The 13,765-nt window shown below is 46.6% G+C and overlaps 1 protein-coding gene across 7 annotated transcripts in view; it reads right to left on the bottom strand.

Annotated features, from left to right (window-relative positions):
• Positions 1-13,765, bottom strand: part of LOC101947136 (dimethylaniline monooxygenase [N-oxide-forming] 4) — a 29,841-nt gene continuing 16,076 nt past the window's right edge. For 4 of the 7 annotated variants that reach the window (XM_005302811.5, XM_042857969.2, XM_024100879.3 and 1 more), the window contains 4 exons: positions 13,312-13,529; positions 10,233-10,585; positions 9,712-9,784; positions 1-1,297 (listed from right to left, as the gene is read on the bottom strand). In XM_005302811.5, coding sequence (XP_005302868.2) covers positions 868-1,297; positions 9,712-9,784; positions 10,233-10,585; positions 13,312-13,529 — 1,074 coding nt within the window. In that variant the 3' untranslated portion in view covers positions 1-867. Of the gene's footprint in view, positions 1,298-4,817; positions 6,728-9,711; positions 9,785-10,232; positions 10,586-13,311; positions 13,530-13,765 lie in introns of those variants that run through there. The other 3 variants (XM_005302813.5, XM_065554660.1, XM_065554661.1) reach the window with 2 other exon arrangements.

The following is a 13,765-nucleotide window of genomic DNA, read 5'->3' as shown; positions in this document are numbered from 1 at the left end:
TTTGTATTGTTTGAAATTTATTTTATTTATTTATTTTGTGTATGGAATCTGATCAAACCAAGCCACAGTGTTCTTATTGACGATATTCAAGGCACAAAGACCCCCAGGAAGTTGAGTCATTTGGCAGTCCTCAACAATATGTATCATGGTTTGTGGCTGCCCATATTGACTTAATGGACTGTCTATAAATGCCACCAAATTTCTGCTGCAGCACAAATTCCATGTCCAGTACAAAACCAATTCAGAAGGCTCCATTGCCTTTGCGGTAAATCAAACCCAGGTTGACGTTGAGTGGGGTATTAGACAAGATAATTATTTGTTGGAAATAACTACATAAGGTGCAGAGCACCAGGGAGTGTAGCTCATTGGCTAAGGTAAGCACTACACCTGGTAGCAAACACACAATGGGAAAGAATCAGAAAATGAAGGTGATTAGAAACTTATCTATACAACTTCTCTCTGTATAAAAGAGAAGCTGACTAGTCTATTTTCATAATCCAAGACAAACAGTATGTAATCAGTAAACAAGCAGGGTCAATGGTGAAAGACAAATGAAACATCTGACATCTCAATTGTAATAATCTGAGGCATTGATTGAGTTGGTAATCCCTATAGTCTCTGTTGCTCTCTCTGGCTCTGCATTGTCAGGGCTTCCTCAGCCAGCAGTTGACCTCAGGACCAACTTCATATTAGCTGGAGAGTGAGTGTGTGTATTCTCAAAGTGCCAAGGCCAGGGGTGGTTTCCGGTGTCAATCTGATTGGGATGAGCTGGGCTGGAAGAGTCTGAATTTTTTTGGAACTTATGAATGGTTCAGACATTGAAGTTATTGTCTTCTAGCAGCACAGCTTAGAACCTTCACCAGCTACTCAGAGCCCTCCTTTCACAAAGCCCATTTTACATATGGGAATAGCACCTAATCTTACCCTGGGGAACCACAGCTGAGGGGAATATTTACAAATAAGTAAACCAGCACAAAGGAGTGCAGGAAGGCCAAGAATTGTAAGCCAGTGGAAAACCAAAGAGTGATTGGAAGAATCATTGATGACTCGAGTTCTCAGGGGCTTCAGAGCCCGGTGCCACTGGGTCAGGATGGTGTTTCTGGCTCCTACCCATTTTCCTGGTCCAGCCAGGCGATACTGGCAAGGGGTGCATGGGCCAAAGAAAACTTCCAGGGCCAGCTTGGGATCCTTCAGGAACAGCAGCAGCACTTTGGGTTTTACACCAACACATGATGCAATTTCATCCATGTAGCCAATGTAACTCATCTTGATTTTGCTCTCCTTGTTGGAAAGACCCCTTCATTAGGAAATAAAACAAAAAGGTTATTGTATTTCTGTGTAAACCCAAAATGCATGACTGAAACTCCTTCCCATTTCCCTGATTCATACTAAGCTCTGTGCAGAGCAAATGGTCAGAAATACAAACCATTAAAGACATGGCTATAAATAACACTGAAAACATAATGCCATCATATACATCAATGTTATGCCCTTCATTTTTGTCATAAACATTCAGCTAAGGGTAGCATAAAATCCCTCCTTTACTTATAAGGGGTTAAGAAGCTCAAATAACCTGGTCAGCATCTGAACAAAAGGACCAATAAGGGAAGAAGATCCTTTCAAATCTGTGGGGGGAGGTTTTTGTTTGTGCTCTCTTTGTTGTTCTCTCCTGGCCAGAGAGGGACCAGGGCAGGAGAAAAACCTCTCCTAAACCCCTACCTGAAATGAGCATCTAAGATTACAAAAATTGTAAGTAAGCAAGGAATGGCGTTCAAGTATCTTTTGTTTTAGCTTGTGAATTTTCCTTATGCTAAGAGGGAGGTTTATTCCTGTTTTTTGTAACTTTAAAGTTTTGCCTAGAGGGGAATCCTCTGTGTTTTAAATCTTATTACCCTGTAAAATTACCTTCCACCCTGATTTTACAGAGGTGCTTCTTTTACTTTTTTCTTTATAATAAAGTTCTGCTTTTAAGAACCCGATTGGTTTTTAGTGTCCTAAAAACCCAAGGGTCTGGTCTGTGCTCACCTTGTTTACCTATTTGGTTGGTATATTATTCTCAAGCCTCCCCAGGAAAGGGGGGTAAAGGGGCTTGGGGAGATATTTTGGGGAAACAGGAACTCCAAGTGGTCCTTTTCCTGAATCTTTGTCTAACTCACTTGGTGGTGGCAGCAATACCATCCAAGGACAAGGAAGAATTTGTGCCTTGGGAAAGCTTTTAACCTAAGCTGGTAGAAATAAGCTTAGGGGGACTTTCATGTGGGTCCCCACATCTGTACCCCAGAGTTCAGAGTGGGAGGGAACCCTGACAATCTTGGTTCAGTTTTGGCCACCCTGTCTGAAAAAGGGAGCAGCAGAAATAAAAAAGATCCAGAGAAGGGCTATGAAAGTTAAGAGGGTTCCCCTCTGAGGAGAGTTAAAAAGATAAGGGACCATATCCTCCCACGTCTGTCTGCCTGCTTTAATCTGCTCAGGTCATTTGTCACCAGTTCATTAAGAACTAGACTGAGATCATCTACTCATCTCACAAGAGTTCACCATCAGCCATTAGTTAGGTGATTTTTTTTGTCTCGATTTTATCTTGATCTTAATTTGAACCAGCGCCCATGTAATGAGATCATGAGTAGGTGTGATAGTCACTGGGATTTGGAACACATCCTCATTCTTTCTGCATTAGGCCTTATTGTCATGATATAAAAAAAAGAGGTGTGTTAGCTCACTGGAGTTAGTGAAGTGCTTGTCTTCATTGCAAAGTTCACTTGAGTTATTACTCGAGTGTTGCTCCTCACTTGAGTCCCATTCGTGCAGAAAGTGCGGTGATGCTTTTAACTTGAGTTGGTTAGTCCCTATAGTCTAAAACTCACCTTGGTACAACTTGCCATCTGCTAACACAACTACTCTGTGGTGTGGATGCAGGCTAGCTTCCCTCGAATGCCGATAGTCCAGTGCCTTCCCACAATTCCCCCGTGTGTTCAGACAGGACAGACAAGTTCTTCCACAATTCACAGAGCAGCTCAGCTTACTGCAGCACAAAGAATCATGGGATATGTTCCCAGAACTCATTGTGCCATGTATGGGTGTAGCTTCTGCCAGTCTAGGGCTGCAGCAGCACAGGGAGCAGCACAGTGTGGAGACTGAGGCTGCCTTCCTACTGGCTTGTGTTGGAGGGACCAGTCATGGACATGCCGGACTGGCCCCTGTGTGACTTCGGAAATGGAGCACCTGTGCGGGGCAGGGGAGGGGAGGTGGGGGAGAGGGGAAGGGATGTATTCTCTTTGGCTGCATGCAGGAGAAGCCATTTTCTGACTCTCCTGGTCAGAAGCCTGAAGCTGACTCAGAGGCCCCGCACTGTTCCAGGAAGCCTGAACACCCAGAAGCTGTGGCAACTCTAAGAGCTGGAAGACCACAGAGCCCACAGGCCCATCCTGCACTGGAGGCCGGAAATCAGCCATGGCTTGATTCGCTTGGGACACCAACCAGCCAACTGTGAAATTGCTCAGAGTGATGCCAGCCTGCCCCTTGATCTCCAACCACGCTGTGTGAACCACAGAGACTTTGGGAATGGCTATTGTTGTAACACAGGTCAGGGATCCATTTTAGGGCCATTCCGAAGTGTGTCTCCTGTTCTCCTCTCCTTCCTTAGTTCCCCCTTTTCCTGTTCCAGTTGTCATTCTTATCTGGGCATAGTTACTACACTAGTTAGCTTATTCCTAGAGGTCCTAGCAGTGTGGCCACCTGTACCCTCAGCCAATAGGTGGAGACACCATTCATCAGGAACCAGATCCCATTGGTCCCAAAGGGGTGTGTGTCAAAGAATTCCCAAAGAGGGAGGAACTGAGCTCTCCACTGCCTTTGGAGATCAGGGGTGCCCCAGAAGGGGGGTTACAATGCCTGAGCACAGAGCCAATGTGGAGACAGCAGCTGGTGGGTTCAGTGTGGCCGCTCTCACTCAAGCCAGGCTAACTTGGAAAGAGTAACTCCAATGCAGATAACTCGGCCGTGAAGACACACTCTAACTTAAGGGGAAATGCTAGTGAGGACAAGGCAGGTTTTAGTTTTTACCTGTGGCAGCAGGTCGAATTAAAGTCTAGGTTTTAAGTATAGCTCGACCTGCTAACTCACGTGAAAACTACAAACTTCCTCATAAGAACATAAAGGCTTTACTGGGTCAGACCAATGGTCCATCTAGAGCAGTATACTGTCTTCTGACAATGGCCATTGCCAGGTGCTTCAGAGGGAATGAACAGAACAGGCAATCGTCGAGTGATCCATCCCCTGTCGTCCACTCTCAGCTTCTGGCAGTCAGAGGTTAGGGACACCCAGAGCATGTCTAATAGCCACCGATGGACCTACCATTCAGGAACTTATCTAATTATTTTTTGAATCCTGTTATAGTTTTGGCCTTCACAACATCCTCTGGCAACAAGTTCCACAGGTTGACTGTGCATTGTGTGAAGAAATACTTCCTTTTGTTTATTTTAAACCTATTAATTTCATTGGATGACCATGGTTCTTGTGTTATGAGAAGGAATAATAACACTGGTCTACAATTTTTGAGAAGTCGTCTGCTTCAGAGATAAAATGTACTATTTATTATGTATTTTGATGTGCTGAATTCAAATATGACAATTAAAACAACTGATCGGCTACTGTTTCTACGATATTTAAGTTTTTACATTTTATGTCTATGTATATTGTGTAGATAGAGTTTTAATCATAAATTGTAAACCTAGGTCTTTTCATGTGTTTATGGTTGCTTTACATGATAATATTTCACCTGTCCTGTTTATGTAATACTTTAAAAATCAGCAAAAGGGTTATATAAATAAAATTTATTATGAAACAAAAGGCAAAAAATGATTACATACATAGTTTAGTCCTATTCAGTGTCTACTCGGCGCTTCTTGGCTTGTCTCTTGTATTCATTAAATGGAGCATCTCTTGTCACTGTCCAGCAATAGTCTGCAAGCATTGATGGGCTCCATTTGCCCTGATAGCGTTTCTCCATTGTTGCAATGTCCTGGTGAAATCGCTCGCCGTGCTCGTTGCTCACTGCTCTGCAGTTCGGTGGAAAAATATCTAGATGAGAGTGCAAAAAATGTTATCTTTAGTGACATGTTGCAACCAAGGCTTTTGTATGCCTTGAGGAGGTTTTCCACCAACAACCTGTAGTTGTCTGCCTTGTTGTTTCCGAGAAAATTTATTGCCACTAACTGGAAGGCTTTCCATGCCGTCTTTTCCTTGCCACGCAGCGCATGGTCAAATGCATCATCTCGAAGAAGTTCACGAATCTGAGGACCAACAAAGACAGCTTCCTTTATCTTAGCTTCACTTAACCTTGGAAATTTTCCACGGAGGTACTTGAAAGCTGCTTGTGTTTTGTCAATGGCCTTGACAAAGTTCTTCATCGGACCCAGCTTGATGTGTAATGGTGGTAACAAAATCTTCCTTGATTCAACAAGTGGTGGATGCTGAATACTTTTCCTCCCAGGCTCCAATGACTGTCGGAGTGGCCAATCTTTCTTGATGTAGTGGGAATCTCTTGCACGACTATCCCATTCACAGAGAAAACAGCAGTACTTTGTGTATCCAGTCTGCAGACCAAGCAAGAGAGCAACAACCTTCTAATCGCCACAAAGCTGCCACTGATGTTGGTCATAGTTTATGCACCTCAAAAGTTGTTTCATGTTGTCATAGGTTTCCTTCATATGGACTGCATGACCAACTGGAATTGATGGCAAAACATTGACATTATGCAGTAAAACAGCTTTAAGACTCGTCTTCGATGAATCAATGAACAGTCTCCACTCATCTGGATTGCGAACGATGCTGAGGGCTGCCATCACACCATCGATGTTGTTGCAGGCTACAAGATCACCTTCCATGAAGAAGAATGGGACAAGATCCTTTTGACAGTCATGGAACATGGAAACCCTAACATCACCTGCCAGGAGATTCCACTGCTGTAGTCTGGAGCCCAACAGCTCTGCCTTACTCTTGGGTAGTTCCAAATCCCTGACAAGGTCATTCAGTTCACCTTGTGTTATGAGGTGTGGTTCAGAGGAGGAGGATGGGAGAAAATGTGGGTCCTGTGACATTGATGGTTCAGGACCAGAAGTTTCATCCTCTTTCTCTTCCTCGTCTGACTCAAGTGAGAATGATTCTGGTGCATCAGGAACCGGCAGTCCTTCTCCGTGGGGTACTGGGCGTATAGCTGATGAAATGTTTGGATAATGCACAGTCCACTTTTTCTTCTTTGACACACCTTTCCCAACTGGAGGCACCATGCAGAAGTAACAATTGCCGGTATGATCTGTTGGCTCTCTCTCCAAATCATTGGCACTGCAAAAGGCATAGATTTCCTTTTCCTGTTCAACCACTGGCGAAGATTTGTTGCACAAGTGTTGCAGCATATGTGTGGGGCCCACCTCTTGTCTGATCTCCAATTTTGCAGCCAAAATAAAGGTGATAGGCTTTCTTAACCATAGTGGTTATACTGCGCTTTTGTGATGCAAAAGTCACTTCACCACAAACATAGCAGAAGTTATCTGCACTGTTCACACAAGTATGAGGCATCTCTGCTCACTTTGGCTAAACAGAAATGTGTCCCTTTGCAAAATCAAACACTGACAAATAAGAGCACGACACTGTATGATTTCTAGAGCTGATACAGGGCAATTTGTTCAGCAGAGTGATGTAAACTTCGTTATGATTGCATCATCCATGACTTCTAGGAATAACATGATGCAATTCATATCATGTATGACGCAACACCAGCTTCAGATTGCATCATTCATTGTTTTGCCTAAAAAGCAAGTACTGTCCAAACCGAGTCATAGATTTATTCATAGATCCAGTCAAAGATGTATTTTAGTCATTTCTGGTTTAAATTGAGATCCCTTCCCTTTATAACTCACTTATCCTCCGCCATTCCCAAGTCAAGGGTCGTATATACTGACCCAATAGCATATCTTGAAAACTAGAGGCAATCAACAATTTTAAGCCTCATTTTCGTTCTCAGTGACCCAGAATTAGTAAAGTTTGACTACATTTATTTCAGAAGCATTTTGGCTGTAGAGCAATGTAACACTTCCTTATCACTTTCTCCACATCAGTCATGATTTTATAGACCTCTATCATATTCCCCCTTAGTCATCTCTTTTCCAAGTTGAAAAGTCCCAGTCTTATTAATCTCTCCTCAGATGGAAACTGATCATTTTTGTTGCCCTTCTCTGTACCTTTTCCAATTCTAATATTGTTTTTATCTTCACTAGGGTTTTGCCTTGAGTTAGCTCTTGCTTGAGTTAAGAACACACCCTTTTTTTTGTAGTGAAGACAAAGCCTCAGTCCTTGTGAAGGGGAGACAATTGTTGAGATGATGGGTTTTGAAGGTCATAGATAAAAGTCTACAATGCCCAAGCAAATGGACCTTTAAAGATCATTCTCAGGGTCCTGGATAGTTCCATATTTTATGGTTCTCTCTAAGCCATGGGTGGCGCATGACTCCCAGATTTGGGGAGGCTGGGCCTGAGTGCCAGAAGCTCCCTAGAACTGGGTGGGCTACCGGTGCCCAGACCGTGGCTCCACCTCCTGCTCCGCCCTGAGGCTCGGCCCCACTCAGCATCCTCCTGCCGAGGTCCCACCCGCACTCCACCCCCACTCTGCCCTAGGCCCCGCTCCTGCTCGGCCCCCCTTCTCCAAGCCCCTCCCTCCGCCACTCGTGTCTTTCTACCCCCTCCTTCAAGCCCCCCCTTCCCCCACTGCTTGTGCCTCTATCCTCCCACTCTCCTGAGGGTCTCCTTTCCCCGTGCCTCTCTGCCTCTCAGGGGCAAAGAGGCATGAACGGTGGGTGGAGGGGCTATGGGGGTAAGGGAGAAGAGGCACAAGAGGCAGGGGGGAGGGAAGAGGTGGAGGAGGGATGGGAAGAGGAGCAATGTGGACAGGGCCATGGGGTAAGAGTGGGATGTGGGAGTAGGACCTCAGGTGGAGTGTGGGTGGGGCCGTGGCCCGGGCGCCCTTTCGGTCGCAGCGCTCCAAAGGCAGAAGGCTAGCGTCATGCCTCCAGAGGGAGGCGCACCACATCCTGTTTAGGGAGGCTTAGCTTCCCCTGGCCTATTATACCTGCTGCCCATGCTTTAAGCCCATGAGAAGATTTTTGTTGTCATGTCTTCCCTGCCACGTTCTCCCTGAGCTGGATTCAGGGGGAGAGGGAAGCAGTGAGAATTGCAACATAGCCAGAAAAGCACGAGGACCAGAATGGGCATCCTGGAGCTCCAGCATGGTCATGAAAGGAAATTCCCTTGGAACTTAAATAGGGTCAGCTGATGGGATCCCCCCCAGAACTAAGGTGTGCAGTGTTATAATTGCCAGAGGATCCCCCTGCAATCCTGGCAGGCATCGTTTTAACAGGCACTAGTGTAGAATGCTGCACACACTGTTCTACCAGCAGCCTCATCAGACAGGCCTGCAATCAGAACTCTTTCAGTTTTATAATCAGTGGTTGACTCTCACTCCTGTTTCTCCTGAACTAGGAAGAAGGGGAATCCAGGCACAGGAAACAGCTGCCATTTCTTTTTAGCCACAAGATGGTGCCACTGCTCTAGAGGAAAACCATTAACTTCAGGGTTAGAGCCGGATCAAATAAATCCCCAAATGTGCAAAGCTCACCTGGTTTTGTTCTGTTGCAACTCGAGACTTGGTCCAAATTTGTCAAAAGGTTTGTGATCCCTTTGAGCTCACTCGGATCTGGTTCCCAGTAGAAATGGATCTATTTTGAGTGCTGTTGTGTCAAACTGGTGCCATTTCTGGGTGGTTTTGAATCTGTGTGAAACTCAGTTTCATTCAGTTTCAAAAAACTTGGAAGAGGCCATGAATGAAACAAAAGAAATGTTTCAAAAAAACTCTTGCGAGTCCAACCCCCCTCTATTCAGGAGCGTTGGTTAATGGCATTCTAGGGTCTTGTTAGCCATAGAAATGCATATGTCTCTGGCAGTCGGAGGCGTCAGAGCAGGATGTGTGGAGCTGGTATCAGTAGCAGTCAAGCTGCGACAGCATGGGCTTCAGCGCAGTCTGTACAAGCCAACCTGGCACCCTGGATACCTACTTGGGAGGCTAACCTGTGCTGCTGCAGCAGATTACAGCTAACACGGTATGTCTACATGTCCTGTAATCACACCTCGGACTGCAGTGGGGACATAGCCTCTGTTAGAAGAGTTTCCCCTGACTCTCTTCGTCACCTGTTTGGTTCCACAGAAGGAGAATTAAAAACCCAAACCCAAACAGATAGGGGAAAAAATGCAGTAAAAAAGTCTTTCTATTAATCTAGCTAGTGAGTCAGTGGAAGGATGGTCCAGTGGTTAGAGTGTTAGTCTAGAACTTGAGAGACCTGAGTCCCTGCTCCTCTACAGACTTTCCATGTGACTTTGGGCAAGTCACTTGGTTTCTAGGGCCCAGATCCTTAAAGGTATTTAGGCTCCTCACTTCCTGAAAGGTCTAGCTGAGGTGCCTCAGTTTCCCCATCAGTAAAATGGGGATAACAGCATTGCCTTGCCTCATAGCATTGTGGTGAGGATAAATACAGCAACATACTGTGTGGCACTCAGAGTCTCTGGTAACACGGATAGATAGAGGGGCTACCTTCCCCTGTTCAGCAGCGATATTATTGACTGGAGCACCATGCCCTGAATATGGAATAGAATAAGTAGCATTTCGTACTGTTTAATTAGATGCTGCTGCTTCTTGGCAACTTCAGCCATCAGCCTGCTGGCAGGAGGGAGCTGATTCAACCCTGGGAACATAAGAGAAATGAGAGAACATACTAGTGCTTTGCACAGATGATTCCGAAGTCCTCAAACCAGTCAGTCCACTATGAGCTCCTTCACTGATTATATCAGAGGCTGGACATATTTAGCAAGAGCTGATCTAAGTATTAAAGGCCAAATCCTCAGTTTGTGCAAATCAATACCACTCCACTGAAACAAGCAGAGCTAGGTGAGTTTACACAGCTGAGGCTCCAAGTCATATGTCGCAGAGAAGCTAGTGTGTTAATTCTTTGGGGAATTACGCTCTGTCTAGGGTCACGTTGGCTGTGTGACTCACATTCTACTAATGGTAACACGGGTGGTGGGAGGGGCTAGCTGAGATTGTATACAGGTGGCCAGATCACGCGGCCGTGGTTACACTGCTATTTTTAGCACACCAGCTAGATCAAAGCTAGCGTGTGTATGTCTGCCTACCTTTAAAGACCCTTGTGGCCCAACGAGCCTGGAGTTCTGTTCCTGCCATGATGGAGCCTGTTAGCTCTATAAGGCCTAGGACAGCCAGCGTCGGCTTCTCCAGAGGGGGTGGGAAGATGTATTTGTAAAGGGCGTAGTTGCTTCTGCAGATGTTGCGAACAGACTCTTCAAGGAAGGGAAAAGAGAAACTGTATCCGGTAGCAAAGACCACCATGTCGATGTTCTCCTCTACAGTCCCATCTTCAAAGACAGCTGAGCTTTCCATAAACTCCTCCACATTTGGTTTTACCACAACAGCACCGCAGAGGATGCAGCTTGGCAGCTCATCATTCACAATTAAGCTTAGGTTTGGACTGGCACATAGAAGGAAGGGAGAGAGAGAGATTGAGTGCAGTGTTTGCTTTGACATGGGGTGTGATAAAGAACCAAAGCAGAGCTGGAATTCTGGCTATACTACAATGAATTGTGAGGTGTGGAAGAGCTAATGGGGGAAGACCAGACATGGAGCACGTGAGGTGCTCAGGGTGAGGTGTGTAGATGGGGAAATGTGGAGTGAGCTTTCCCTGTTCTGTTGATAAGCAGAAGCAGTCAGAATCCAGAGCTGTCTGTCCAGTACCAGCTGGGACTACCATTTGTCGGCTAGATTCTCTCTTGCCCCAAGGCGTACTTCATGTAGAAGAAGACGGAGAACAGTTGGGGCTGGTATAGCTTCCTGATCCTCAAGGCGCTGTGGCATAAGTTAGAGCAGCCTAATTTTGGTCTAATTTATGACAGCTGGGTCTGATCCCTAGGCACCACACTGCAACTGGGCCAGGAGGAACAGAGCTGTGCTCCACCCAATGCCAGGGGTGAAAGTAACTTAAAGGACTTACCGGTACTCCAGAGTCCTTAGGAGGGGGCGTGGCCTCTACCAGAAGAGGTGGGGCCTTTAAATCCCCAGGCACTTTAAATCAGGATTTAAAGGGCCCGGGGCTGGGGCAGCAGCAGCTGGGAGCCCCGGGTCCTTTAAATCACCCTCAGAGCTACCAGCTGCAGAGGCGGCTGGGAGCCCCAGGGGTGATTTAAAGGGCCCAGGGCTCCAGCTGCTGCTACCACAGCGGAGCCTCGGGCACTTTAAATAACCATCGGAGGGGGCCCTGGCTTCTGGCGGAGGTTTAAAGGGCCCAGGGCTCCGCTGCAGTAGCGGCAGCCGGAGCCCTGAGCCCTTTAAATCGCCACCCGAGCAACGCTGACGGAGCCCCAGGGTAGCAGCGGCAGCCGGTGGCTTGGGCGGCGATTTAAAGGGCCCTGAGCTCCGGCTGCCGCTACCAGCCTGGGCCCTTTAAATCATCCCCAGAGCCCTGCTGCCGGAGCCCTGGGATGGTGGCGGCGGTGCTCCGGCGTCAAGTTAAAGGGCCCAGGGCGGTAGCGGTGGCTGAGCCCCTGGCTCTTTAAATCACTGCCTGAGCCCCACCGCCGCTGCTACCCCATGGCTCCAGCAGGCTGCGGGGATGATTTAAAGGGCCTGGGATGGTAGAGGCTACTGGCGCCCCAGACCCTTTAAATTGTCCCCGGAGCCCTGCTGCCGGAACCCTGGGGAGGCGGTGGCAGGTCTCTGGCGGCTATTTTAAGGGCTGGGGCAGTAGCGGCTGCTGCAACCCCGGATCCTTTAAATAGCCGCCAGAGCTCCGCCGCTGCTACCCCAGGGCTCTGGGGACGATTTAAAGGGCCCGGGGTGGTAGCTGCGGCAGGCGCCCTGGGCCCTTGAAATTGCCACCCGAGCCACCGGCTGCCGCTGCTACCCTGGGGCTGCTACCCTGCTTCCCCAGGGCTCCAGCAGCAGGGCTCTGGTGGCAATTTAAAGTGCCTGAGGCTCCAGCCGCTGCTGGGAGCCCCAGGCTCTTTAAATTGCCGCCAGGGGAAGCCGATCCGGCCCGGTACAGCACACCGGCTCTTGCCGGTACACCGCACCGGGGCATACAGGCTTACTTTCACCTATGCCCAACCCCCAGCCCACCCTGAGTTGTGGGTCAGTGGAGAAGCCGGCTGTGCTGGCTTCATACCCACTGAGAGTCAGCTGGCCAGGTGCAGTCAGGTTCCAACTTCTTCATGCTGCTCAGGCAGTGCAAAGGAGAATCTAGTCTTACAATGGTGTTTTTCTTGTCAATAGTAATGTTTCTTTGAGTGGAAAGCTGAGCTCATGTCATGTAGGAACTCATGTCATGTAGACAACCAAACAGCGATCAGAACGTAGTGATCCGAAGTTCCTGTCACTGACCTAGGCTGAATTTGAACCAGTCACCTAGATGCTAAAGGGTCTTTGTCAGCCTCCTGAGTAGGGCTGGGCAAATCACTCATTTTTCAGTTTGGAGGTTGAACAGAAAAATTCGGGGAAAAAATTGTTTCAGGTTGAGCTGAAACAAATTTTTTTCCCCCTCAACAAAACAAACCTCATCCCAAAACAGCCCCAAAACATAGTTTTGGATTGAACAAAACGTTTTGTTCAACCTGAAACAATTGTTTTCATTTTGTTTTTAGTTTGGGAGGGTTTAAATGTTTTTTAATGTTCTTTTAAAATTAAATCTACATAAATTCCAAAAGAATACCACTTTCCAAAAAGTGGAAACATTTCAATTTGAACATGCCAAAACAAAACCATTTTGATTTTTTTTAAAAAATATTTTTTTTCATTTTTTGTCCTAAACTTTTGTCAAATTTGACCCAAATTAATGAATAGTTTCAGTTGACCCAAATGTGCATTTTTGCAGGGGAAAAAACTGTTTGCATAAAAAAATTCATCTAGCTCTACTCCTGAGCTATCTAGTCTCCTGCCTTCTGTAGGGTAATGTTCTAGGTCCTTAAATTATAGATCCAGTCTGTTACACTGTTCTCCAGAAGGGGCAGCTGTCAATCTTACTGGTAAGGATCGATTCACAGAAAAGTATGACATGGAAACAAACATGAAAAATTGCCACCATTGGCAGATAGATGTTAATCCCTAACCTAGAACTGCCTATGAGCAAGGCAACATAGGGCTTTGCTAATCTGTAACTATTCCCCAAATTAAACAGGAAATTTACACAGAAAACAAAGAAAGCACCTTTTCTGAGGAATCAAGCCATAATTTGCATGGTCAAACCATGTATTGAACTTCTTCAGTCTTAGCCATCTCATGAGGGCTGATGGGAGGAAGTTTTCGAGACAGTTGTGAAAGCGAGTGGTGAGCATCATGTCAAGAGGGAAGCCATGGTCTGAAATACGACTAATCACCCACGTGCCACTTCTGGTGCTGAGAAACACCTGGAAAATAATTGAGGCCTGAGAAATTTATTGCCTGGGAATCTGGGTTCCTTTTTTTGTTCTCACTGTCAAATCATGTCTTGCATGTTTGCTAGGAGGCCTTCAGTGTGGAAGGGTAGAGAGCTAACCAGAATATCCCAAGATAAGGAGGTTGGGGCAAGGAACCAGGATCCAGATGAACAAGTCAGTTCACAGTGTCTCTCTCTGACTCCTAGTGGCTGCAAAACCACCAATTTATCTGCTGAACTGACTTG

This window comes from Chrysemys picta, chromosome 8 (assembly GCF_011386835.1).
Source record: "Chrysemys picta bellii isolate R12L10 chromosome 8, ASM1138683v2, whole genome shotgun sequence".
NCBI lineage: Eukaryota > Metazoa > Chordata > Testudines > Emydidae > Chrysemys > Chrysemys picta.
Note: the sequence above shows the minus strand (reverse complement) of the source record. Positions and strands in the feature narration are given on the sequence as shown.